Raw genomic sequence first — 26,096 nt, 5'->3', positions numbered from 1 at the left:
CAATGTCTCTATTAATACCCTATTAAGTGATATTCATCTTACCATACTTCTCCGATGCCAAGCCAGTGTCTTGTTTGCAACAAAACTGTCGCTGCAAGTAAATAATTAAATATGAGACGTCATCATGAATCCACCCCAGACATGAGGCCTGAGTCCGATGAAGAATTTGAAGCTGGCTACTCGTCCGTGGCTTAACCCAAAAGTAAAAGATACAAGTGCGTCCCTAAAAGCTGCCTGGGCTTAAAAACATATTCTCTTTTACATAACTTGAATATCTCAATTGATAGCAACAGTCACATTGTGATTGTATTAGATTACTAAATACTTCCCAAACAAAGTCAATAATTGTTGGTGTCCTCAACCTGCAGAAGGCCGTAGCTCAACCTCTGAATGTCATAGACTAACCAAATATACTTTATCTCCGTGTGCATCAGAGCCGTGTCTTTCTTGTGTATTTTACAGCTCGTTTTTAGCACAAAGCATTGTGTTAATCATCGAGTTTATCATCATTATTGATTGCTTTATATAATCTGGATCCATTTTATTTCCTCCCTCAAGCTAACAAGGGGTATGCTTTTTGCCCTTTACCCCCTCAATTCGAGCCCTTTTTTCAGCCATACACCAAGCCCTCCACAGACATAGAGGCAGGCCTGGTGACAGTATTTGAGGAAATAGTTAGGCCTACCAACAAATATATGAATAACATTACTGCATCTATCAAACAGGTAAGCCTATCTCTTATTTCTAAATAGGGCTCCAACAAAGTGCTCTTGTTATTAAATTAGCCTACTCAGCTTTCAGCGCCAGGTGATGTCCATATTGATTTTAGGAATAGCAACCCACACACGAGTGTTGGCTGCATCTCAACTAATCTTTTTTCTAATTTATCCAATTATATTCCATTCTCTTGTTTTTATCATGGACATATTCCATCCTTTATGTAATTAAGCTTTCACATGTGTGTTTCAGTTTTTATCAAGTGTGTTGGTGCTTGCTTCTAAATATGGCAAAAACAATTGACTGCTGTAGGTTGAGGTTCTTGTTTCCTATTCCCTGACAAAAAATACGTTCTTACTGGGGGTTTATTACGATATCTTTGTGATATTTTAGTTATATTGAATTTTACAAATTAAATTGATTAAATTGCTCTGCCCAAATCATCTTATAAAATTAAAATGGGATAATAATGGACCCATAAAAAAAACAATCAAATAGCTTGCCAATAGCATTCGCTGCAAATATAGTGCATTCGTAAAGTATTCAGACCCCTTGACTTTTCCACATTTTGTTACGCTACAGCCTTATTCGAAAATTTATTAAATACATGTTTTCCCTCATCAGTCTACACACAATACCCCATAATGACAAAGTATTCAGACACTTTGCTATGAGACTTGAAATTGAGCTCAGGTGCATCCTTTTTCCATTGATCATCCTTGAGATGTTTCTACAACTTCAATGGAGTCTACCTGTGGTAAATTCAATTGATTGGTCATTATTTGGAAAGGCACACACCTGTCTATATAAGATCCCACAGTTGACAGTGCTTGTCAGAGCAAAAAAACATGCCATGAGGCCGAAATAATTGTCCGTAGAGCTCTGAGACAGGATTGTGTCGTGGCACAGATCTGGGGAAGGGTACCAAAAAATGTCTGCGTCATTGAAGGTCCCCAAGAACACAGTGGCCTCCATCATTCTTAAATGGAAGACGTTTGGAACCATCAAGACTCTTGATAGAGCTGGCCGCCCGGCCAAACTCAGCAATCGGGGGAGAAGGGCCTTGGTCTGGGAGGTGGTCACTATGACAGATGGGAGAATTTTCCAGAAGGACAAGCATCTCTGCAGCACTCCACCAATCAGCCTTTTATGGTAGAGTAGCCAGACGGAAGCCACTCCTCAGTAAAAGGCAAATGACAGCACACTTGGAGTTTGCCCAAAGGCACCTAAAGGACTCTCAGACCATGAAAAACAAGATTCTCTGGTCTGATGAAACCAAGAAATCTTTGGTCTGAATGCCAAGCGTCATGTCTGGAGGAAACCTGGCACCATCTCTATGGTGAAGCAGGGTGGTGGCAGAATCATGCTATGGGGATGTTTTTCAGAGGCTGGAACTGGGAGACTAGTCAGGATCGAGGGAAAGATGAACGGAGCAAAGTACGAAGAGATCCTTGATGAAAACCTGCTCCAGATTGCTCAGGCTGGGGAGGTTCACCTTCCAACAGGACAACGAACCTAAGCACACAGCCAAGACAATGCAGGAGTGGCTTCGAGACAAGTCTCTCAATGTCCTTGAGTGGCCCTGCCAGAGCCCGGACTTGAACCTGATCGAACATCTCTGGAGAGACTTTAAAATAGCTGTGCAGCAATGCTCCCCCTTCCAACTTGACCAAGCTTGAGAAGATCTGCAGAGAAGAATGGGAGAAACTCTCCAAATACAAGTGTGCCAAGCTTGTAGTGTCATACCCAAGAAGACTCAAGGCTGTAATTGAGTAAAGGGACTGAATACGTATGTAAATGTGATAGTTCAGTTTTTTTCTTTGTCATTATGGGGTATTGTGTGTGTAGATTGATGAGGAAAAAAATGTTGAAAAAGTCAAGGAGTCTGAATACTTCCAGAATGCACTTTATTTAATTTCTTAGTGGAATTGTGACCACAGACCTTCCAAAAATACTTAATGGGATTTTTTCCCACCCTGCTCCATTGTTTTCAATGTAATTCCATTTCAAATCTGTCTTCTAGTGCGGCTTTACTTCTGGGATATTATGACGCATCTGACGGTTCCCTCTCTTTACATTACTTGGTACCAAGGCCCCAGGGTTCCGGTCTAGAAGCACACTTTTCACTGTACCCAGAGGACACTTTTGGTTTTGCAGTTTTTCTCAAGCCCAAAATTAATGTTCTCATAGATGGGGGAAAGGGGAGTACCTAGTCAGTTGTCCAACTGAATGTATTCAACTGAAATGTGTCTTCCGCATTTAACCCAACTCCTCTGAATCAGAGGGGGGGGGGGGACACACTGGCCTTAATCGACATCCACTGTGCCCGGGGAACAATGGGTTAACTACCTTACTCAGGAGCAGAACAACATATTTTTACCCTATCCACTCCGGATTTGATCCAGCAACCTTCCAGTCACTGGCCCAACGCTCTAACCACTAGGCTACCTTCCGCAGCTCCCATCGAGAAGTCAAATGAGAAAATTGCAAATAATACACTTTACAAAAACATCCTTTAAATTATTAAAGTAAATTGTCTTACAGGCTGATTTTTTTCCATCACTCACAGCCGAAGATTTTATTTGAATTCACTTTGTCAAATTTCTAGATGACCTGATGATGTTGTCACTTCTCGCGCTGCTCCAGTGCGCACTAAGTGCTCATGCGCAGGCGTAATCAGCTCTCTAAAACCGGATCTGGACAACTACGAAACAGTGCATGCAAACATGAGTAGATTACATTGAAAACAATTTTGTGTTTTGGACCGAATAGCTAGTTTGACAGCTAAAATGAAAAAAATAGGGAGCAGTATCTAACAAAATATCTACATTATGGCATTTACTTATCATAACAGAACTTAATCAACCTTTTAAAAGGCACTTCGATTCAATATAACAGGATCTAAAAAATTTATATGGTGCACAATTTCTACTTAAAATCAGAAGGGATGCAAAAGGCACTCTATTCGTGGAATGACCCAACTACTTCTCATTAAAAGTTTATGAAGCGTTTTATGAAGCATTTTATGAAGCGTTTTATGGAGTGGAATTTGCGTGAACAACTCACCTGCATCCTCTGTCCGTGTCTGGAGGGAGGTGGGACTGGGCTCGCCCACTCCCACACGGTTCTTTGCCACAACTCGAAACTCGTACTCCACCCAGGCATTGAGATCCACCACCGTGGCTGTCAGTGTGTTGCCATCAATTACCTCAGGAACTAGGGACAGAGGGAAATAAGGCTAAGATCAGGCATCCCATCAACGTAGATAAACCATAATTTCAATCAAATAGTCCCTTATGGCAAAAAAATATACACGGTTCACTTTAATCCAAGGATAGGGCATCTACATGATCTGTTGTTGTGGTTCAACATTAAATATTCTTTCACATGTTCATGATCACATTTTTTATTTTTTACGAAGCTGGGCCAATTGTGCTCCGCCCTATGGGACTCCCAATCATGGCTGGTTGAGATACAGCCTGGAATCTACCAGGGTCTGTAGTGACGCTCCTAGCACTGAGATACAGTGCCTTAGACCACTGCACCCCTCGGGAGCCCAAATGCAGGGATGGAACGTATGGATATTGGGCACTGGCCAACCGGCCAAGAAGACTGCAATTTTTTCTAGCCCGAGTCCAAAATCTGTGCCAAGACATATTTGAAAAGACAGAATTTCACTAGCCGTAAGGCTAGTTGGGCACATTTTCTGCTATCCCAGTCTGAAAAGAACTAGCCACGGGCTAGCGGGCTAGCTTAATTTCCATCCCTAATGAAATGTATGACCTATCAATTAAATCTTCACAGATAAACAAAGAGGCTAGATCAATGTGCAGGCCTACCTGTGTCCACCCTCTGCCAGCCCACAGTGAAGGGGGTCCTGGTCTGGATGAGGTAGCTGGTGATGGGGCTGCCGTTATCCCTGCCGCGGCTCCATGAGAGCTGTGCTGTGCTGTCCGTCACCTCCTCCACTGCCACTGTGTCTGGAGGGCCAGGGGGGCCTGACTCGATCGCAAATTAAGCAGAGTTAGAGTCCCCCCTACTGTACACGCACATGCAGGCACCCACACACATACACACCCCTTTATTATCTGCTGCTGCAACAGCTCCTTAATTCAGCTGCCATCCACACTGAGCCAATCTCAAATGACTCCCTATTCCCTATACAGTGCTACTATATGCGCACAAGACTGTCGGTCACTTTGGATAAAACTGTCTGCTAAATGACATACAGTGCCTTCTAAAAGTATTCATACCCCTTGACTTATTCCATTAATGTTTATCCTGAAAAACTCCCCAGTTCTTAATGAGTACAAGCATACCCATAACATTCAGCCCCCACTATGGTTGAAAATATGGAGAGTCGTACTCAGTAATGTGTTGTATTGGATTTGCCCCAAACATAACACTTTGTATTCAGAAAAAAAGTGAATTGCTTTGCCAATTTTCTTTGTTGCAGTATTGCTTTAGTGCCTTGTTGCAAACAGGATGCATGTTTGGGAATATTTTTATTCTGTACAGGCTTCCTTCTTTTCACTATGTCAATTAGGTTAGTATGTGGAGTAACTTTAATGTTGTTGATCCATCCTTACTTTCCTCCTATCACAGCCATTAAACACTGTAACTGTTTTAAAGTCACCATTGGCCTCATGGTGAAATCCCTGAGCGGTTTCCTTCCTCTCCGGCAACTGAGTTAGGAAAGACGTCCGCATCTTTGTAGTAACTGGGTGTATTGACACACCATCCAAAGTGTAATTAATAACTTCATCATGCTCAAAGGGATATATATACATTTTTACCCATCTACCAATCGGTGCACTTCATTGCGAGGCATTGGACGACCTCCTTGGTCTTTGTAGTTGAATCTGTCACGACGTGGCCCTTTTTGGGTGTAGATCGTGGCTCCCCCTCTCTCATTTTCTCTCCCACATCAGGTTTTACAACGGTCATAAATACCTGGTAGAAACTGCCATGTAGTATTGAGGGAGAGAGTCTATGGAGAACAGAGCTTCTCTTGCCGAAACTCATAATCCCCAAAATGGGAGAATTAAACAATATTTATATTTTTGAGAATGTGGGAATGGTCCGTGGACACTCAAGGGACAGTCATCTCGAGTGTGTTTCATTTGGTTATCTCATGAAGGACAGGAAACACTTATAACTGTATCTCTTAAAGTGGACATTTCCCAACTGTCAGGTTTAGTTCTGAATGTTTCATAAGATGAATGAATAATAGGGGTGAAACGGTACGTGTATTCGTATTGAACGGCTCGGTACAGGGTCCAGGGTGCACGGTTCGGTATGTACTGCGAACCTAACAATACATTAATCATTTATTCCAGCTAGGAAGATACATTATATATATTTAATTGTACAAAAAAATATTGGCGTATAAATTAATGTGGGAAAAATATCTATATAAACCCAGCAAAAAAAGAAATGTCCTCTCACTGTCAACTGCGTTTATTTTCAGCAAACTTCAGATGTGTAAATATTTGCATGAGCATAACAAGATTCAACAACTGAGACATAAACTGAACAGACATGTGACTAATGGAAATTGAATAATGTGTCCCTGAACAAAGGGGGCGGGGTAACAGTCAGTATCTGGTGTGGCCATCAGCTGCATTAAGTAATGCAGTGCATCTCCTCCTCATGGACTGCACCAGATTTGCCAGTTCTTGCTGTGAGATGTTACTCCACTCTTCCACCAAGACACCTGCAAGTTCCCAGACATTTCTGGGGGGAATGGCCCTAGCCTCACCATCCGATCCAACAGGTCCCAGACGTGCTCAATGGGAATGAGATCCGGGCTCTTCGCTGGCCATGGCAGAACACTGACATTCCTGTCTTGCAGGAAATCACGCACAGAACAAGCAGTATGGCTGGTGACATTGTCATGCTGGAGGGTTATGTTAGGATGAGCCTGCAGGAAGGGTACCACATGAGGGAGGAGGATATCTTCCCTGTAACACACAGCGTTGAGATTGCCTGCAATGACAACAAGCTCAGTCCGATGATGCTGTGACACACCGCCCCAGACCATGACGGACCCTCCATCTCCAAATCAATCCCGCTCCAGAGTACAGGCCTCGGTGTAACGCTCATTCCTTTGACGATAAATGTGAATCTGACTATCACCCCTGTTGAGACAAAACCGTGACTCGTCAGTGAAGAGCAGTTTTTGCCAGTCCTGTCTGGTCCAGCGACGGTGGGTATGTGCCCATAGGCGACGTTGCTGCCGGTTATGTCTGATGAGGACCTGCCTTACAACCGGCCTACAAGCCCTCAGTCCAGCCTCTATCAGCCTATTGCGAACAGTCTGAGCACTGATGGAGGGATTGTGCATTCCTGGTGTAACTCGGGCAGTTGTGGTTGCCATCCTGTACCTGTCCTGCAGGTGTCATGTTCGGATGTACTGATCCTGTACAGGTGTTGTTTCACATGGACTGCCACTGCGAGGACGATCAGCTGCCCGTCCTGTCTCATTGTAGCGCTGTCTTAGGCGTCTCACAGTACGGACATTGCAATTTATTGCCCTGGCCACATCTTCAGTCATCACGCCTCCTTGCAGCATGGCTAAGGCACGTTCACACAGATGAGTAGGAACCTTGGGCATCTTTCTTTTGGTGTTTTTCAGAGTCAGTAGAAAGGCCTCTTTAGTGTCCTAAGTTTTCATAACTGTGACCTTAATTGCGTACCGTCTGTAAGCTGCTAGTGTTATTTGGATTTTTACAAATTATCTTTGAAAGACAGGGTCCTGAAAAAGGGACGTTTCTTTTTTTTCTGAGTTTAGTAATAAAGTTGTCTTAATAAAAGAAAGGGGTTTTGTCTCATAGCTGTATGAGCTCCGCTCATTAGTTTTTTTTTTTTTTATTTTTTTTTTTTACCTTTATTTAACCAGGCAAGTCAGTTAAGAACAAATTCTTATTTTCAATGACGGCCTGGGAACAGTGGGTTAACTGCCTGTTCAGGGGCAGAACGACAGATTTGTACCTTGTCAGCTCGGGGGTTTGAACTCACAACCTTCCGGTTACTAGTCCAACGCTCTAACCACTAGGCTACCCTGCCGCCCCAGTTATTTCACTCCAGCGAGAACAGAGCTAAGAGACCGTCGTAGCAGCAATTAGCTGATGAAGGAATTAGCAGTTAGCTAAATGCAAAGGAGCGGAACTAGAAGAGGTCATTGAGGTCTGCCACCTGGGAACAACCTGGGAACATTTCGGTTTCCCTGTAAACTATAACGGGGATTGCCAACGAGTGGTGGATAAAACTTCTACAACGTGTAGGCTCTGTTCAATGCCGATAGACTATTCAAGTGGCAATACATGACTACTCATTTGCCCCAGAACAACAGCAAAGGCCCTTGTGAAGATGCTGGAGGAAACAGGTACAAAAGTATCTATATCCACAGTAAAACGAGTCCTATATCAACATAACCTGAAAGGCCGCTCAGCAAGGAAGAAGCCACTGCTCCAAAACCGCCATAAAAAAGTCAGACTACGGTTTGCAACTGCATATGGGAACAAAGATCGTACTTTTCGGGGAGAAATGTCCTCTGGTCTGATGAAACAAAAATAGAACTGTTTGGCCATAATGACAATTGCTATGTTTGGAGGAGGCTTGCAAGCCGAAGAACACCATCCCAACCGTGAAGCACATGGGTGGCAGCATCATGTTGTGGGGGTGCTTTGCTGCAGGAGGGACTGGTGCACTTCACAAAATAGATGGCATCATGAGGCAGGAAAATTATGTGGATATATTGAAAATGGGACTTCCAAATGGACAATGACCCCAAGCATGCTTCCAAAGTTGTGGACAACAAAGTCAAGGTATTGGAGTGGCCATCACAAAGCCCTGACCTAAATCCTATAGAACATTTTTGGGCAGAACTGAAAAGGCGTGTGCGAGCAAGGAGGCCTACAAACCTCAGTTACACCAGCTCTGCCAGGAGGAATGGGACAAAATTCACCCAACTTATTGTGGGAAGCTCGTGGAAGACTACCCGAAACGTTTGACCCAACTTAAACAATTTAAAGGCAATGCTACAGTACCAAATACTAATTGAGTGTATGTAAACTTCTGACCCACTGGGAATGTGATGAAAGAAATAAAAGCTGAAATAAATCATTCTCTCTACTATTATTCTGGCATTTCACATTCTTAAAATAATGTGGTGATCCTAACTGACCTAAAACAGGGAATTTTTTACCAGGATTAAATGTCAGGAATTGTGAAAAACTGAGTTTAAATGTATTTGGCAAAGGTGTATGTAAACTTCCAACTTCAACTGTACATGGTGGAAGACCAAAGAGTTAATATACCCTCATGTTGCCATGTTAGCAAGGTGCTACCTGGCTGTGCCTGGGACCTCTGTCCCTAGCGAGATGGTATTCTCCACAGCGGCTGACATTGTCACAGCAAGCCGATCTGTGCTCACTGCAGATAATTTGGATAGACTAATCTTCTTAATTGGACTATGCACTCTTGTTGAAGTTCTGTTTTAAATTACTAGGCACTGTTGTTTTTTGTTGTCCCTTTGTTTCCATATGCCCCTGGGAATTAAAGCTACCCATGTTTACTATTATAATAAATGGAAAATCTAAATACAAATTACATATTTCTCAGGCATTTATTTTGTCGATGTATCGAAACCGTACCAAACCGTGACGCCACTGTACCGTATCATACCCAACAGTGAGTTTTGTGAACTGTTTCACCCCTAATGAATAAGTATAAGAATACTTTTGAAAAGATAACAGGCCCAGGAGACCAGACAGTGTGTGGTGTTGGCTACATGGCTGGAAATGGTTCAACTCTGAGACTATCGATCACTACAGAATAAGAGCAAATCCTAGACGTAGAATTACTAGTCTGCAGCTGCAAATTATGTAAATCTAGCGCGAGAAAACCAACAACCGCGGAAGCATCTATTCCATGCAACGACCATCTGTAAGCCTGACGTATCCATTACAACAGACACTATCCAGAGCCGCTGAGAAAGCGACAACTATGAAAGACATTGTGACTTCTGGGGAAGTTAACCAGAGACTCTCTGATGAACTGACTCTCCAGCAGACGGGTCGGCGATTCCAACAGAGAAGGCAACAATGGCATACAGGCGTAAATACATACATTTCAATTAATATAATTATCAAATGTGTGTAGTGGATCCATTTTATCTTTCCCACTTTTGAACTGTCCCCACCCCTTTCCATTGTCTACCAAGCCGTCATACTGGTTTAGCCCACTAGGGACTTATCAATGCACTGTGTTAGTAACCAATAACCATATTGTTTGTTTATGTAATTCTGTGACTTGATTAGTTAGTTAGTAAATAAACAATTAATCCAATTTGTATATCACTGATTCATTATGGAGGCTAGGGTTCGTGCAGATATCCAAGGGTTTGTGATGTTCAGTAATGAGAACTGGAGAGGTAATAATAATACACAAATACAAGACTGTACTCGATAAGATATGAAAATATCTGAAGAGTCGATTCGGGAAATAGAGACTGTATGTGTGGTGTACAGAGATGAGATGTGATAAAAAAACAACACTATTATTGCACACAGAGTGAGTCGATGCAACTTACAAATGGATGAAAATGTATAGTTGGTTACCTGAATGAAAATGGGGGAGGGTCATGCTTTTTTAATTTCAGTGAAGGGGAGGGTTTAGTATTTTTTTATATCTAGTCAAGGGGAGTGTTATGTCATTTGTAATTGATGAAATGTAAATATTTCTCAGGGTTTTAGAATTAGTTGCTTATTAGGCTATACTGTATATCGATGTGTGCCCTCATCTCTGATTCTCAGCTGGGCGCGCAATATCACACACACAGACGACACCATTCTGTATACTTCTGGCACTTCTTTGGACACTGTGTTAACTAACCTCCAGACGAGCTTCAATGCCATACAACACTCCTTCCGTGGCCTCCAAATGCTCTTAAATGCAAGTAAAACCAAATACATGCTCTTCAACCGATCGCTGCCCACACCTGCCCGCCCACCCAGCATCACTACTCTGGACGGCTCTGACTTAGAATATGTGGACAACTACAAATACATAGGTGTCTGGTTAGACTGTAAACTCTCCTTCCAGACTCACATTAAGCATCTCCAATCCAAAATTAAATCTAGAATCGGCTTCATATTTCGCAAAAAAGCATCCTGCATTCATGCTGCCAAACATTCCCTCGTAAAACTGACCATCCTACCGATTCTCGACTTCGGCAATGTAATTTACAAAACAGCCCCCAACACTCTACTCAACTAATTGGATGCAGTCTATCACAGTGCCATCCGTTTTGTCACCAAAGCCCCATATACCACCCACCACTGCGACCTGTACGCTCTCGTTGGCTGGCCCTCGCATCATACTCGTCGCTAAACACACTGGCTTCAGGTCATCTACAAGGCTCTGATAGGTAAGGCCCCACCTTATCTCAGCTCACTGGTCACCATAGCAGAACCCACCCGTAGCACGTGCTCCAGCAGGTATATCTCTCTAGTCACCCCCAAAGCCAATTCCTCCTTTGGCAGCCTTTCCTTCCAGTTCTCTGCTGCCAATGACTGGAATGAATTGCAAAAATCACTGAAGCTGGAGACTCTTACCTCCCTCACTAGCTTTAAGCACCAGCTGTCTGAGCAGCTCACAGATCACTGCACCTGTACATAGCCCATCTGTAAATAGCCCATCCAACTGCCTCATCCCCATACTGTATTTATTTATTTATCTTGCTCCTTTGCACCCCTGCATTTCTACTTGCACACTCATCTTCTGCACGTCAATCACTCTAGTGTCTAATTGGTATATTGTAATTAATTCGCCACCATGGCCTATTTATTGCCTTACCTCCCTTTTCTTACCTCTTTTACACACACTATATATAGATGTTCTTCAACTGTATTGACTGTATGTTTTGTTTATTCTATGTGTAACTCTGTGTTGTTGTTTGTGACGAACTGCTTTGCTTTATTCTTGGCCAGGTCGCAGTTATTAATGAGAACTTGTTCTCAACTTGCCTACCTGGCTAAATAAAGGTGAAATAAAAAAATTAAATACAAATAAATAAATCTATAGGCTATTTAGTGTGGTCTCAATCAAATTATCAACAGCGTATAGGTTTCGATGTGCATGATGGGAGAAGCACAGAGCAAAGTTATACAGTATTTCTAAGATAGCTGCTGGGATGGTGTAAATAGGTAGAATGGCGCCAGAGGGGATGCCTGCTGTCTTACGGGCTCCTAACCCTAACCCGCGTTGTTTCTAACTTAAAATTATTATTTTTTTGTACATAATGTTGCTGTAACCGTCTCTTATGACCGAAAATAACTTCTGAACATCAGAACAGCAATAACACACCTCGAACTAGAAAGATGTTTTTTTTTTAAACGAATCTGATGCAAAGGATATACTGCTTTCTAGGGAACGGGCCCAAATCCCCGTCAATTGCGTGAAGAAAAAACTGAGAAAAAGGGGACGGAGGTCGGGCTGCCTTCTGAGAATTCGTGGGAGAGTGAGTAAAACTCCACTATGATCCGTTATATTGGCCAACGTGCAATCATTGGAAAACAAAATGGATGATATACGATCAAGACTATCCTACCATGGGGACATTAAAAACTGTAATATCTTATTTTTCACCGAGTCGTGGCTGAACGACGACACAGATAATATAGAGCTGGCAGAATTTTCCATGCATCGGCAGGACAGAGAAGCAACGTCTGGTTAGACGAGGGCGGGGGTATGTGTCTATTTGTCAATAACAGCTGGTGCTTGATGTCTAGTATTAAAGAAGTCTCAAGGTATTGCTCGCCTGAGGTAGAGTACCTTATGATAAGCTGTAGACCACACTATTTACCAAGAGGGTACTCATCTATATTATTCATAGCCGTCTGTTTACAACCACAAACCGATGCTGGCACTAAGACGGCACTCAACCAGCTGTTTAAGGCCAAAAGCAAACAAGAAAATGCTCATCCAGAAGCGGCGCTCCTAGTGGCCGGGGACTTTAATGCAGGCAAACTTAAATCCATTTTACCTAATTTCTACCAGCACATCACTATTGAACACCTTTACTCCACACACAGAGATGCATACAAAGCTCTCCCCCGCACTCCATTTGGCAAATCTGAACATAATTCTATCCTCCTGATTCCTGCTTACAAGCAAAAACTAAAGGAGGAAGTACCAGTGACTCGCTCAATAAATGGTCAGATGACCTGGATGCTACGCTATAGGACTGTTTTGCTAGCACAGACTGGAATATGTTCCGGAATTCATCTAATGGCATTGAGGAGTATACCACCTCAGTCATCGGCTTCATTAATAACTGCATCAACGACGTCGTCCCTACAGTGGCCGTACGTACATATCAAAACCCGAAGCCATGTATTACAGGCAACATCCGCATCGTGCTAAAGGTTAGAGCTGCTGCTTTCAAGGAGCGGGACACTAATCCGGACACTTGTAAGAAATCCTGCTATACCCTCTGACGAACCATCAAACAGGCAAAGAGTCAATACAGGATTAAGATTGAATCCTACTACAATGGCTCTGACACTCGTCGGATGTGGCAGGGCTTGAAAACTATTATGGACTACAAAGGGAAACACAGCCGTGAGCTGCCCAGTCACGTGAGCCTACCAGACGAGCTCATTCACAAAGCCGCGGGCCAGACGGATTACCAGGACGTGTACTCAAAGCATGCACCGACCAACTGGCAAGAGTCTTACCTGACATTTTCAACCTGTCCCTGACCGAGTCTGTAATACCTACATGTTTCAAGCAGACCACCATAGTCCCTGTGCCTAAGGAAGCGAAGGTAACCTGCCTAAATGACTACCATGAAGTGAGTTGAAAGGCCGCTCATGGCTCACATCAACAGCATCATCCCAGATACCCTAGACCCACTCCAATTCGCATACCGAGCTGATCGTGGACTACAGAAAAAGGCGGGCCGAACATGCCCCCATTAACATCGACTGGGCTGTAGTGGAGCGAGTCGAGAGTTTCTCCAGGACTATTTACATTGCTGCTACTTGCTGTTTATTATCTACTTTACCCGGTAAGGTTGTAAGGTTCACGGTACCTATTGTATTCGGCGCATGTGACAAATAAAGTTTGATTTAGTTTGATAAAACAAGGCTGCATTACACAGCGCAATGGATATTCCAACCCTGAGCCCTGGCCTGCTCTGCTCTTTCTGATCAAATACTTTTGTGTGTGCTGCTTAACCAATAGCTGTGCTGTGTAGAGCTCTCGTGACAGTTTAGGAGGAGTGCCAAAGGTTTCTTTTGATTTTTTTGTTGTTGATTAGGCCTAGTCCCAAAAATGTGTGGACTAGCCTATAGTCTATGTTCTATTCAGTTTTAGAAAGAGAGTGCAAAGATGAGGAGGGCCAGAGGTCAACTTTGATAGCTTGCTACTACTATAATAGATTTTTATTAAAAACATTATGTTTCTTGGCCGTGATGTATTTATCAGAGTTATTGACCTCACAATAAGCCAGATTGGAGTCATTTACATAGTGGTGCTGAAACTTGTAGCAGAAGCAGTGGCACAATCGGAAATGGACAGCTCATGATGCTGAAAGAAAACAAATTTGAGTAGGCATAATTCATTTCAACCCACCTTTATTTTATTTAGACTTTACTAACAACAAGAGGGCTTTGTGGTAGGAGCCTATTTCTTCCTATTTAAGAAATAAGAGGTAAACCTACCTGTTTGACAAACGAAATTAGGCTACAGGCTGCTATAACCAATAGATTTGTCGGTCAATTCCTCCACCCACTACTTTAAATAGCCTACCTCCATGTCAGGGAAGGGCCGTAAAGAAACCAGCCGTAAAATACCCGGGAAAGACATCACTCCGATGCATATGGGGATATAATTGTTTTGTTTCTTTGATATTCAGAGGCTGGCTTTGCTTGGGAAGTAATCTAATTCGGTCACTATCAATTGATTAAGCTATTCCCTTTCTGTACAATAGATGTTTAAACCCAGACAATTTTTAGGGAAACACTTCTGATCATCTCTCGTTGGGTTAAGCCACTGAAGAAGTAGCCAGAAGATAAAGCTTACATTTTTCTCTGCCGGTAGGCCTACTCTGTCTGTGGTGGAAAGGTAGGCATAACTTTTGAAAATACCATGCTCAGATTCCTAACGACATCTCAGATTCAATTATTTGTAAACTTGAGACAGTTTCTTTACAAACAAGACACACTGATTTGGCATTGGAGAAATATGATAAGATGAACACATCTCTCTGTCAATTCTTAGCCTGTAATTTTGGTAATTTGTGTGGTATTAAAAAACGACTCCGCTAATATGTGAAATGATGTTGAATTGCATGAAATGTTTATAAAAGGCCGACCTGCAAATACAATGCAATGTTTTTGTTATAAAGGAGATCTTACACCCCATGTTGTCTGCGAACCCACAACCTTCTGGCCCGCAGCCCTGGCTCTGTGCCCTAAATTCACGCATTGCTATGTAATGCTTAAAAGATGAGGAACAGTTTCTAAAACTGCACATATTAGGCTCTGGCAAGTCCAAGAAGTGGGGGTAGATGGTAGACACGTTTTCTTTGTTTTATTCATTATTTTGGGTATAGGGTAGGGTTACTTGTTGTTGTTTTTTTTCAACCATTTAGGGATGGTTAAGGTAAAATATATTTTGCTGAAAGGAGGGCCATCCATTTTCATTTCAGAGAGGTCCGATTTTCTCCATGTAACCCTTATTGTAAATAACGTTCATTCCAATATGATGTGATTGTTAAGCAACATTTACTCCTGAACTTATTTAGGCTGACCATAACAAAGGGGTGGAATACTTGACTCAAGGCATTTCAGCTTTTCATTGTTCATTAATTTGTAAACATTTTGAAAAACATAATTCCACTTTGACATTATGGGTTATTGTGTGTTCAGGCTGTAACACAACAAAATGTGAGAAAAAGGGGTGTGACTTCTGCCTGAAGGCACTGTATATTATTGTATATTATCTTGTATTGGCCAGAGCCAAAATACAGAGAAAGATATGTCTCTTGCCCAAAGCTCACTATGTGCTGTAATGGAAAAAACACTATTAATAAGGAATAGGAAGCCACTTCAGGCGTATACATTTTTCCCCTCTAATTATCCTCTTCTCACTCATCAACAGTACTGTAGTAGTCACAGGGCTACATTAAAAGGTGAAAATGAAAACCATCTCTGTAGCCTTCGAGAACCCCTGTTTTAATTATTTAGTTTTATTATCCAACCAATTGGAGGGGCTGATGTTTAAAGCTCATCTGCTGTTTCCTGTTGTAATGAAGGTGTCAGTTCGCCAAAGCTAATACATAGACCACCAGCAAACAATGAGAGTAAGAACCACAGAATTAAATAGATATTTCATAATATCTATGCTAGGACCACTGACACTCCTCATTTGCTGGAATTTGAACAGAATTCTAAAACAACATTTCAATTATTAGAGCATTTTGCCAGTGCAACACTTCATAAACATGATAAAGAACTGCAAACGTGACTTGATATTTAATCAAATAATGTATAATAGCTGTCAAAAGTTGTTGTGATTCGCTCGTTAACAATTTGAGTCGTGTCGTATTGTGCAGTAATTGTATTAATGTTGTTTAACAACACCCACCTTTGTTCTTCAAAGCCTAAACACTGTACTGTAAATCTATGTTCTATAATAAAGACATGCTAAATATATTATATTTAGAATGTCAACATCAGCTTAATTTGTACGATATCGATCTATGTAAAACTCATTAGCTCTTTCCAATGAGAAGCTTTGATGTGTCGCCCTCATTAAAACCTATTAATGGAACCTACAATCAAGGATCAATTCTTTATCTCGTTAATTATATATTCTTGGCAGGGCCGAGAGAATACTGTCAGAATCTCAGGGGCATTAAAATAGTCTGAGATTAAAAAGAACATACTAGATTTGCTTTGTTTTAGGCATCACTAATGGGAATAAAAAAATGTCCCCTTTTTAATACAGTACACTGTATGGACATATTTAGGTATTTTACATTCACATCACATTTATGAAACACATTTATGAGTATTGTAGTATGATTCATACCAACCTTCATAAAAATGTTTTTCAATATCATTAGTAAGGAGTTTTCTAAATAAAAGTCCCTTTTCATTTCAGAACTAAAAGGTATCAGTAACACTGAAATGGATCTTTATTTATCTATTGTACAACATATATTTGTACATACATTTGTGTGTTACCCTAAGAATACATTTTTGTCAAAGAGCACGTTGTAAGCCCAAAATGACATTGACGATTGATGCTCCAGGACAGAACTCACTTTAGGCCCGGTAGGCCTACTCTATTTCCTTCAGATCCGCCATCTACTGGATATTGTGACAGAAAAGTGATGTAATTCAGTAAGATAATATTGATGACGACTCAATGTACAACCTAAGCTGACATTGGCAAAATGCTTGTCATTAATTGAATATAAATGTGTCATGTATGTAACGGTTTTCTTTGGGTGAAGTAGAGGTATTCTTGATTCATCTTTAATAATGATGAAAAAAACAAACAATACAAAAACAAGAAACGTATCGCGAAAACCTAACAGCCTATACTGGTGCACATACAAACACAGAGACAGCAACAAGGACAATCACCCACAAACACACAGTGAAACCCAGGCTACCTAAATATGGTTCCCAATCAGAGACAATGACTAACACCTGCCTCTGATTGAGAACCATATCAGGCCAGACATAGAAATAGACAAACAAGACATCCAACATAGAATGCCCACCCAGCTCACGTCCTGACCAACACTAAAACAAGGAAAACACACACGAACGATGGTCAGAACGTGACAATGTAGTTCTTAAAGGGCCTCTCTCTCAATAGTTAAGAATGCCTCCTGTGTGTCAGTTGTACGTTTCCCCCTTGCAACAACAGCTCAATTATATGATGCTATTCTATGTCTGTAATTAAGCTAACTACTATATTCCCCTGTAAACGGTGCTACTAAATGGGCCTTCAAACATACTCCCTCTGTGTTTACAGGAACTGACTCCAGTTATAATTAGTGAGTGGTAATTCTGCGAAAAGGAGGGTTTCTTACCTTTTACAATCAATATGGCCACTGCTGAAAGGCTCTCCACGTCTGTGTCCACCACGCAGATGTACTTCCCGGCATGATTCAACTGGATGTTTCTGATCATCAGATCCCCAGCTGTTCTCTACAAAGGCAATCATAAGAAATCCCAAACAACCTGGGTAAGTAAAGGGCATTTGTAATGTAACCCCCTACTACGTCTATGGGTCTTCGGGCAGTTTTCTCCACTGTAATTTAAAAAAAAAATAGGGCCCTGTAGATTTTCATTTCTGAAGACGACTGCCAGCAGCGAATGCTAAATTAAAGGTGGAATCCCTTCCTTTGGCTGTGGCGGAGGGATAGTGGCGAGGCTGATCTGGTTTAATTATGGAAATTAATTCCTTGAAGTGGGCAAGTTAGTTGATAATCTCTTTGGACTTGGGGGACATTATAGAAATTTTTGAGGAGTGAATCTCATTAGTGATAAGAAAATTGTCAGTCACACACACATATGCCGGATGTATAATCTCTCAGAATGTGTGGGTGTTCCATTTCATCCAGTAGTTTTTTTGTTGTAGTCCAGGCACTGCATGACGCCTTTTTACCCCACTGATATCCAATACAGTTGAAGATCTGTTACAAGACCTTGATCAGTGATCATTTTGCAGCTGAACATCAAAATATAAAACCTCAGAGGATACAACAGAGGCAAAAGATTCATGTTAAGTTGAAAAACTCTGACACTGTAAAATGTACTTGAAACCAAAGATGCAGTAGAAAGTTTAATATGTTTTGATCAGGCTAACTTAATAAATCATGTTGAGCTACTATTGACAAAATACAATTGGAACAATTGATTGAAGCCTTATCAAAGACTGCTATTGAGTTTTTCAAATTAATGAGACAGATAGACAATGTCTAGTTTGATATTTGCATGCGAGCCAGTGCGTGCAAGTGCTTGAGAAGCTTGAAAATCGAGACTCAACAAGTGTTTTAATTACTTCCTGTAACTCCCGCGTGCATGCGGAAGATTTGGACAGAAGCCAATGGGAACGTGCCACTTTCTTATTTACATGAAAGTATAGCTCATGTCTCTCAATTTTCAAGCTTCAGTGTACCTAGCACAAATTGGCTTGCACGGATATTGCGCAATAATGGGTATGTGCTATTGACCACAGTAACCAATCCAGAGCTACAACTAGCCAAAGGCCCTGCTCAAAAAATACTTTAAAGAATGCCTGCTTCCTTCCTTGAAGGATCTGATTGGATCACTCATCTGACATGGCTGGATTTGTATTTAAATATTAACCAGACAAGTCCATTGAGAACTAATTCTGATTTACAATGACAGCATGGCTGGATTGGTTAAGTTAAAGGTATGTGATAGAGCCATTGCTTACAGCAATCAATGTGTTAGGAAGAGTCTGTGCGTTTAAAGTATTTGAACAGGGCCAAAGTCTCCCCTAAAAACAAATAGGGGAAATCAGGGGACACCACAACCTGGAGTTGAACAAATGTGACCGAATTGAGAAAGATATGCCAGATGTCCAAATGTTCAAAGAAATAGTGTAGAAGAAAGTGTGTCGGTCACTCACCCCTCCCACTAGCTCAAAATGCCTGTCTGTCTTGGTGATGAGCTGTCCGTTGAAAGCCCAGGTGAAGAAGACATCAAGGACAGGGTCACAAGCGATCTGGCAGGGCAGCACGATGCTCTCACCCACTATGATCTCCATGTCCACTGGCCCCTGAGTAATTCTTGTTGGATCTGTCCAAAATGTACAAACAATCCCACGCACAAAGGCCCACGCACAAAGCACCAGGGATGGGGTCAATTACATTTCAGTCAATTCAGGAAGTAAACTGAAAATTCCAATGTATGATCAAATGCTATTCGGTCAAGCTATTCTGTTTGTCTATATCTTGTTCAATAACAAGCATGGTTGGGGAGTAACAGATTACATGTCATCCATTACATGTATGGGATTTTTTTTTAAACGGTAACTGTAATCCGTTACGTTAACAGCAAAAATATTGTAATCAGATTACAAATACTTTTGCAAAACTAAATAATTACTTCAAGGATTTCTTTTAAATTCAGAAAGGATGTTTGCGAAAAATAAATCATTGACACTTCTCTGTTTTCTCAATGACATTCAAATCAGCATTGAAAAAAAGTTTAAGTTAGTTACACCTGAGCGAGTCTGGCCACATGTCAGAGACCACTATGATGACACACCAAATGTGTTTGATGGATCGCGGGAATAGAGCAGGAATAGTATTTTGTAGGCTACAGTCCAAGCTTTGTCTTCCAATGGTGCAACTACTGTCGGCATCCAAAGAATATCCAACTTGAATAAACGCTTGGATGTAAGGATGACAGCAGTGGTTTAGTCTACAGCGATACAGATATCACTTATTATATCTAAGTAGCTCATTGATGTGAATCACAATGCTGCTCTCTTATTTAGCTATTTGCGTCTTACGGATTGTGGGTGTTGTGGATGTCTGTTAACAAATCTAAATGTGTTTTTGTTATCCAATAATAGTTGAATTCAAGAAGTATAAACTGCTTATCAATCATTGTTTTTGAAACCAGTGGACAGCCAGTGAAAAATGCGCTCTTGCAACAGCTACATAGTGCAGATCCCAGCCTACATTAAAAACAGTTGACTTTGGTTTTTAATGTAAAGATATCATTTCATTGTATTATTATTATTATGTAGTAGTAGAAAGCGATGGGTTAGCAATGGGTTACATAACCAACCCAATAAAGTAAAATGTAACATCCATATATGGCCAGTGTCACACCCTGACCTTAGTGTTCTTTGTTTTCCTTGTTATTTTGGTTAGGTCAGGGTGTGACATGGGTGATGTATGCGTTTGTCTTGTCTAGGCGTTTTGTATGTTTATGGGGCTGTTTCCTTTCTAGGTGTTTATGTAAATCTATGGTTGCCTAGATTGGTTCTCAATTAGAGGCAGGTGCTTATCGTTGTCTCTGATTGGGAACCATATTTAGGCAGCCATGTCCTTTGGGTATTTTGTGGGTGGTTGTCTTCTGTCTATGCACCAGATAGGACTGTTGTGGTTGTGGCAGTCGTTGTTTTGTAGTGTTCACGTTTATGATCTTTATTAAACATGTTGAACTCTAAGCACGCTGCGCTTTGGTCCGATCCTTCGTCCACAGAAGACAACTGTTACAGCCAGCTACATTGATTTTTCCTGCAATAATTCAATTAGGAGGCATTAGAAGAAGACAAAATTGTATGTTACCATGGGGGAAAGTAATCTAAAAGTAACAATGTAATCATATGGTACTGAGTAATGTTTTGGTAATCCAAAAGTTATGTTACTGATTCCAATTTGACAGTAACTAGTAACTAATGGATTACATTTAGAAAGTAACCTACTCAACCCTGAAACAAGGTAATTATGGATAGTGGAAATGTTACACTTGCTGTCATAAACAGACTGGTTATGTAAAGCAATAAATCTTACAGTATTCAGGCAGAATTATTGAAGTATTACAACAGATTAGCTAAGTAAAGGGTTATTAAACAGGCTTGTTACTAATAAGAGCTGATACTGTTTGCTGACATGACTGGAATAATCTTTGGTAATCCTGAAAGCAATTACAATACCCAGATAAATCCGATAAAAAAAAGCAGAGGTGATTTATACTTCGAGGTGGTGGGACTGTTATCCACGAGATGAGTTAACCCACAGACACACATGCTTACACACACAGAGCACCTGCTGACCACACAATAAGGGCACACTGAGTTGCAACCACTACAGCCATTGTTTGTCGGCGGCCGCTGCGCTTCAAAAGTCAGGGCAATTAATTACAACCTTGCTCTATCTTGCTAAATTAAATCACAAAAGAAAGAATGAAGGGATAATAAATGTATCACTATTGCAGGGATTGTATTTGGAGCCTCAGCATGAACAATGATATGTAAAAGATGTCTCGTGATTCTCTATACGTATATCTATTCTCTGAATAAATCCTCGGAAAATGCAAATACCATAGTATGGTTTAAAAATAAATGCAGTGTTTGGCAGAAAAATTATTCGACAGTTACCACTGTTAAAACTGAGGGGTTATTCTTTTGGCCCTGTACAGGGCCCGGCGAGTGTGTGGGGGGGGGGGGGGGGGGGAGTACCTCCCCCTCTTATTTTTGTTTGAAAATTGACACATTTGAATGCTACAGCCCTTGTCTTTTTGGATATTTTACTCAAATTGTACTGCTGGAAATGTCATTACCTCCACCTCCCACAAAGGCCATAAATCATGAGCTATAGTCATATTCATAGAGTATGCTATGCAGATCAAGTCACCAAAAATGAAAACATTTAGTATGCATGGAAAGGGTACACCCTGATCAATATACAGCAATGCATTTCCTTATCTAGCCACATTTCCTTTGTATGCATCCTCCACATGCGCCGTTGATCTATCTCACTAATATACAATAGGAAAAGTGAATGGGAAAATAGTTTGTTTTCTCACCTGTCTGTGTTTTTAAAACACTGACCCAATAACTTGAAATGCCTGATTCCTATGGTCATTTTAATATGTCATGCTTGAAAATCTGTTCAGCCATTTTGGAACAGTGACTCACTACCCAAACCAGACACAACTGGTTTCAAGTGGCCAAGAGATGTCATGTGATCTCCTATTGCTCTCTAGTGGAGGAACTGGGCATCAGACAGGGGATATATTTGCATCAATGGATAGATAGAAACTAAAGCTTTCTCCTCATTTATGTATATCATTCTTGTAAGACAAAAGATTCCTATGAGACAAAAATGTATGTTGCACAAGCCCTGCACTTTCAAAATAGCATGCTTAGAGTGCCATTTTATTTTACTAATCCCTTTGTAACATTAATTGGTGACATATTTTATTTAAAACCTAAAAAAGTAGTCACAGTTATCTTTCTAACAGTACTAAGCATGTGTTTGTAGGACTTATAGCTTTGAATCCGAAATGTACTTTGAGGGTAGTATATAATATTATGCATCGTTTAGAAAATGCCAAAAGAGAGAATTGAAGAGGTTAATAGTTGCATGAGCAACCAACAACCCCTCCTCTAGAAATACACTTCAAAATAAAATTATTAAATTAACTTTGGCAATAAAAGCATACTTTTACAACTTTATTTCGGCTCAGGGTCATTTCATTTGTTCGAGTCAATTGGTTGGCTGCATCCAAGTATACAAAGATAAAGTAGTTTCACGAACACCTGTCCAATGTATTATTATACCTACTGCAAAATGTACAGTAGGGTGTACTCTACAGTAGGGAACACAGCTCAACGCAATGAAATTCCTATGACAAAAAGAAACTGTGGGATGCAAACCATGAATCTCGTAATGTTTTCTGCCCTCAAGTCTGAGCTCAGTATCAGAGAAGAGCTAGCTTAGCTCTTACCTTTGGTAACCCTTAGTTAGACAGAGTGTAGGTTTGGTTAGGGCTAAACTACTGTGCAATGCAACACCTTACCTGTGATGAGGAGTCTTCCAGTGGTGCTGGAGGTCCCAAATCGGTTTCTGGCAAAGCAGGTGTAGCTGCCTGCATCATACTTGGTCACATTAGTGATTCTCAAAGTTCCACCTGGAGAGAGAGTGATTCTGTGGGGGTAGATGGAGAAACTGGTGAAACGGGTAGAATCTGAACCCCAGTCTCCTACGGGAGAAACCGTCTTAACTGTTAGTCGAATAGGAAATTCCATCAGGGGCCGAGGCTGGCACTAGTATTAGTAGTGTTTATTAGGATCCCCAATTACCTGCTGCCGAGGCAGCGGCTACTCTTATGGGGGTCCAAACAGAAATCAAAACACAACAAATGAAATACATAATATACAAAACACTACATGTACATCACAATTTAGTAACTTAGCAGATGCTCCCATCCAGAGCGACCCACATTCATCTCAAGATAGCCAGGCGAGACAACCTCGCATCACATATCACTACGTAATACAATACATAATACAATGCAAAATACAGTCCAAAATACATAATGTCTGTGTGTCTATTCAAAGTCCCCATTGTGCCATATGGTGTTCTTTTATCTGTTTTTTTAAATCTTATTTTATTGCTAGCTTGAGTTATCTGGGGTTATCTGGGGTGGCAGAGAGCCATGTTGTTATGGCTCTATTTAATACTGTGTGTTTCCAAGCTTCTATGCTAGACCTGAAGACTGTGAAAATGCCTCTGGTTCCATATCTTGTGTGGTACAGATGAATGTCCAAACCGTTTAAGCAGACAGTTCGCGACTTTCAACACATCAACATCTTGCACAAAGACCAATAGTGATGCAGTCACTCTCTACCCAACTTTGAGCCAGAAGAGATAGACATGCATGTTTCAGCCAATCATCTGTCATTTGTGTCAGTGCCGAGCAGTTTAAGTTCCCTTTCAAATAAGCATGCTGAAAGTCTGTTGTTAATTTGTTTTCTGTAAAATAACATTGTATTTGGGAGAACAAAAAGTTTGCTAAGCGCTGGTAACAGACTGATTGGTCGGCTGTTTGAACCGTTAAAGGGTGCTTTGCTATTCTCCCAGGCAGGGCTACCTCATTGGGATACCATAAGCCCGACTCATGTCCTCTACACTGGGTCATTTTCATTAAGGCATTGAACAGAAAACTTTTTAAAATGTTCTGTAATGGAAAATGAAAACAAAAATAAACATGACCCTGTTTACATTCAACTTGTCATGTGTTTAACCCTATCAACACCAGTGGGCAACAGTGCCTAAAATTCTTTGAAATAAATCTACACCCTAGTTAAACACTGGTTGAATCAATTTTGTTTCCACGTCATTTCAATGAAATTACATTGAACCAACGTGGAATAGACAATGAATTGATGTCTGTGCCCAGTGGGTAAATTCTAACCCATTGACCTTGAATTGTGTCTGTTATTCTGAACATTCTATTTAAACATTTTTAGTGTACACAATCAGTTATGAAACTAATAGCAAGTCATTGACATTTAGATATTTTCTTGATATGATTTCAAATTATATAAGTAGAGATTATTTTTATGTAAGCTCTTCCTTCTTGAAAAAAAATCTACAAGGTCTCTATCTTTTCGGAGGTTGTATGTACTACCAAAGAAAAATGACCAATTGAGAAATACATCCTATCTTGCAGAAATCAGTATCTTCTTGTACCTGTCTAAATAAGGCTAAAATAAGTTAGGAACAGATCATCGTCTGATCAATGTAATATGAAGCACTAATATGGGTGGAGAAGGGGGAATCGAACCATATATAGAATGTACTGTAAGACGTTACCTGTCATTGGTATGGATGGGTTGGTTGCCTTTCTTCCACAGGATGCTAGCGGTGGGGTAGGCTTGGGGCTTACACTCTAGAGTCACTATGGTGCCGGCCTTGGCTTTAAGCAGGGCTCTGAGCAGGTTACCAGTGAAGTCTGGAGAAGAGGCTGAAGGGACACAGGAAACGTAAAAAACATTATTATTGACCCCATTATTATCGAATCCTTCTAACCTTTCAAAGAACAGTAATATGATCTTTTGGATTTGTTAGACAGTCACACAATGTTTAAGAAATGGATAAAAGCCACCATACCTAAAACCATGAGCTCAGTGCTGAAATAGATGACACCGTATTTATTCTCAGCCACACACTGGTACATCCCGGCATCAGACAGGTTCAAAGACGAGATCAACAGGACCCCATTGTCAACGTAGACCCTCTCCTGACAAGACACAGACACAAGTAGCATGTGGAGTTTCAAGTAAATGTTAAGGTCATATGAACATAATATAATAAAACACACTTATCACAGTAAAAATAACAATTAGGAGGATTTTGGTAAGTAGTAAAATTAAACAAAATATCCAGCTAATGTAAACAATAACAAAGTGGTAGAAAAGTGCATGTGCTAGAAACATCTAGATGCACTTCTTTGGGGGCTTAAGTTTGGTTTGCTGTCGTGTACTTTTCACAGTAGATTAACTCAATTCGCAGAAGCCTGAACATGGGCTATGAATAATGGAGAGTGTTTGCCTGTTCTCTTGAAATGGAGCAGCTTGTCGAGAGTCTGATACGCTATCTTTCTCTCACACACACGCAATATCTCTCTCCATGCACACCCATGTCACAGGTGCAAAAGCAATGTTTCAATATAAGGAAGGTGCCTGGATATTGCTTATACTCCTAAAAGTTGGATTCGATTGTGAAATGTTCAGTGTGCTAGCGCCTTCCTTTCTGTAAGACTGACAAAGAACTCATGAGAGATGGTGGGAAGGTG

At 40.9% G+C, this 26,096-nt stretch overlaps 1 protein-coding gene across 2 annotated transcripts in view; it reads right to left on the bottom strand.

Annotated features, from left to right (window-relative positions):
* The window catches only part of cntn3a.2 (contactin 3a, tandem duplicate 2), a 71,783-nt gene that overhangs the window by 28,848 nt on the left and 16,839 nt on the right, over positions 1–26,096 (bottom strand). For both annotated transcript variants that reach the window (XR_016483318.1, XM_021616097.3), the window contains exons 10-16: positions 25,412–25,541; positions 25,115–25,265; positions 23,316–23,443; positions 19,405–19,574; positions 17,837–17,954; positions 4,557–4,715; positions 3,784–3,933 (exon numbers count right to left, since the gene is read on the bottom strand). Coding sequence is in view for 1 of the 2 variants with exons in the window: in XM_021616097.3 (XP_021471772.3) it covers positions 3,784–3,933; positions 4,557–4,715; positions 17,837–17,954; positions 19,405–19,574; positions 23,316–23,443; positions 25,115–25,265; positions 25,412–25,541 (1,006 nt within the window). In the remaining variant the exon portion in view is untranslated. The remainder of the gene's footprint in view (positions 1–3,783; positions 3,934–4,556; positions 4,716–17,836; positions 17,955–19,404; positions 19,575–23,315; positions 23,444–25,114; positions 25,266–25,411; positions 25,542–26,096) is intronic.

The sequence above is a fragment of the Oncorhynchus mykiss genome, chromosome 9, assembly GCF_057628025.1.
Source record: "Oncorhynchus mykiss isolate SJ-2025 chromosome 9, ASM5762802v1, whole genome shotgun sequence".
NCBI classification, from domain to species: Eukaryota; Metazoa; Chordata; class Actinopteri; order Salmoniformes; family Salmonidae; genus Oncorhynchus; species Oncorhynchus mykiss.
The sequence above is the reverse complement of the archived record's forward strand: the minus strand, read 5'-3'. Positions and strand labels throughout refer to the sequence as shown.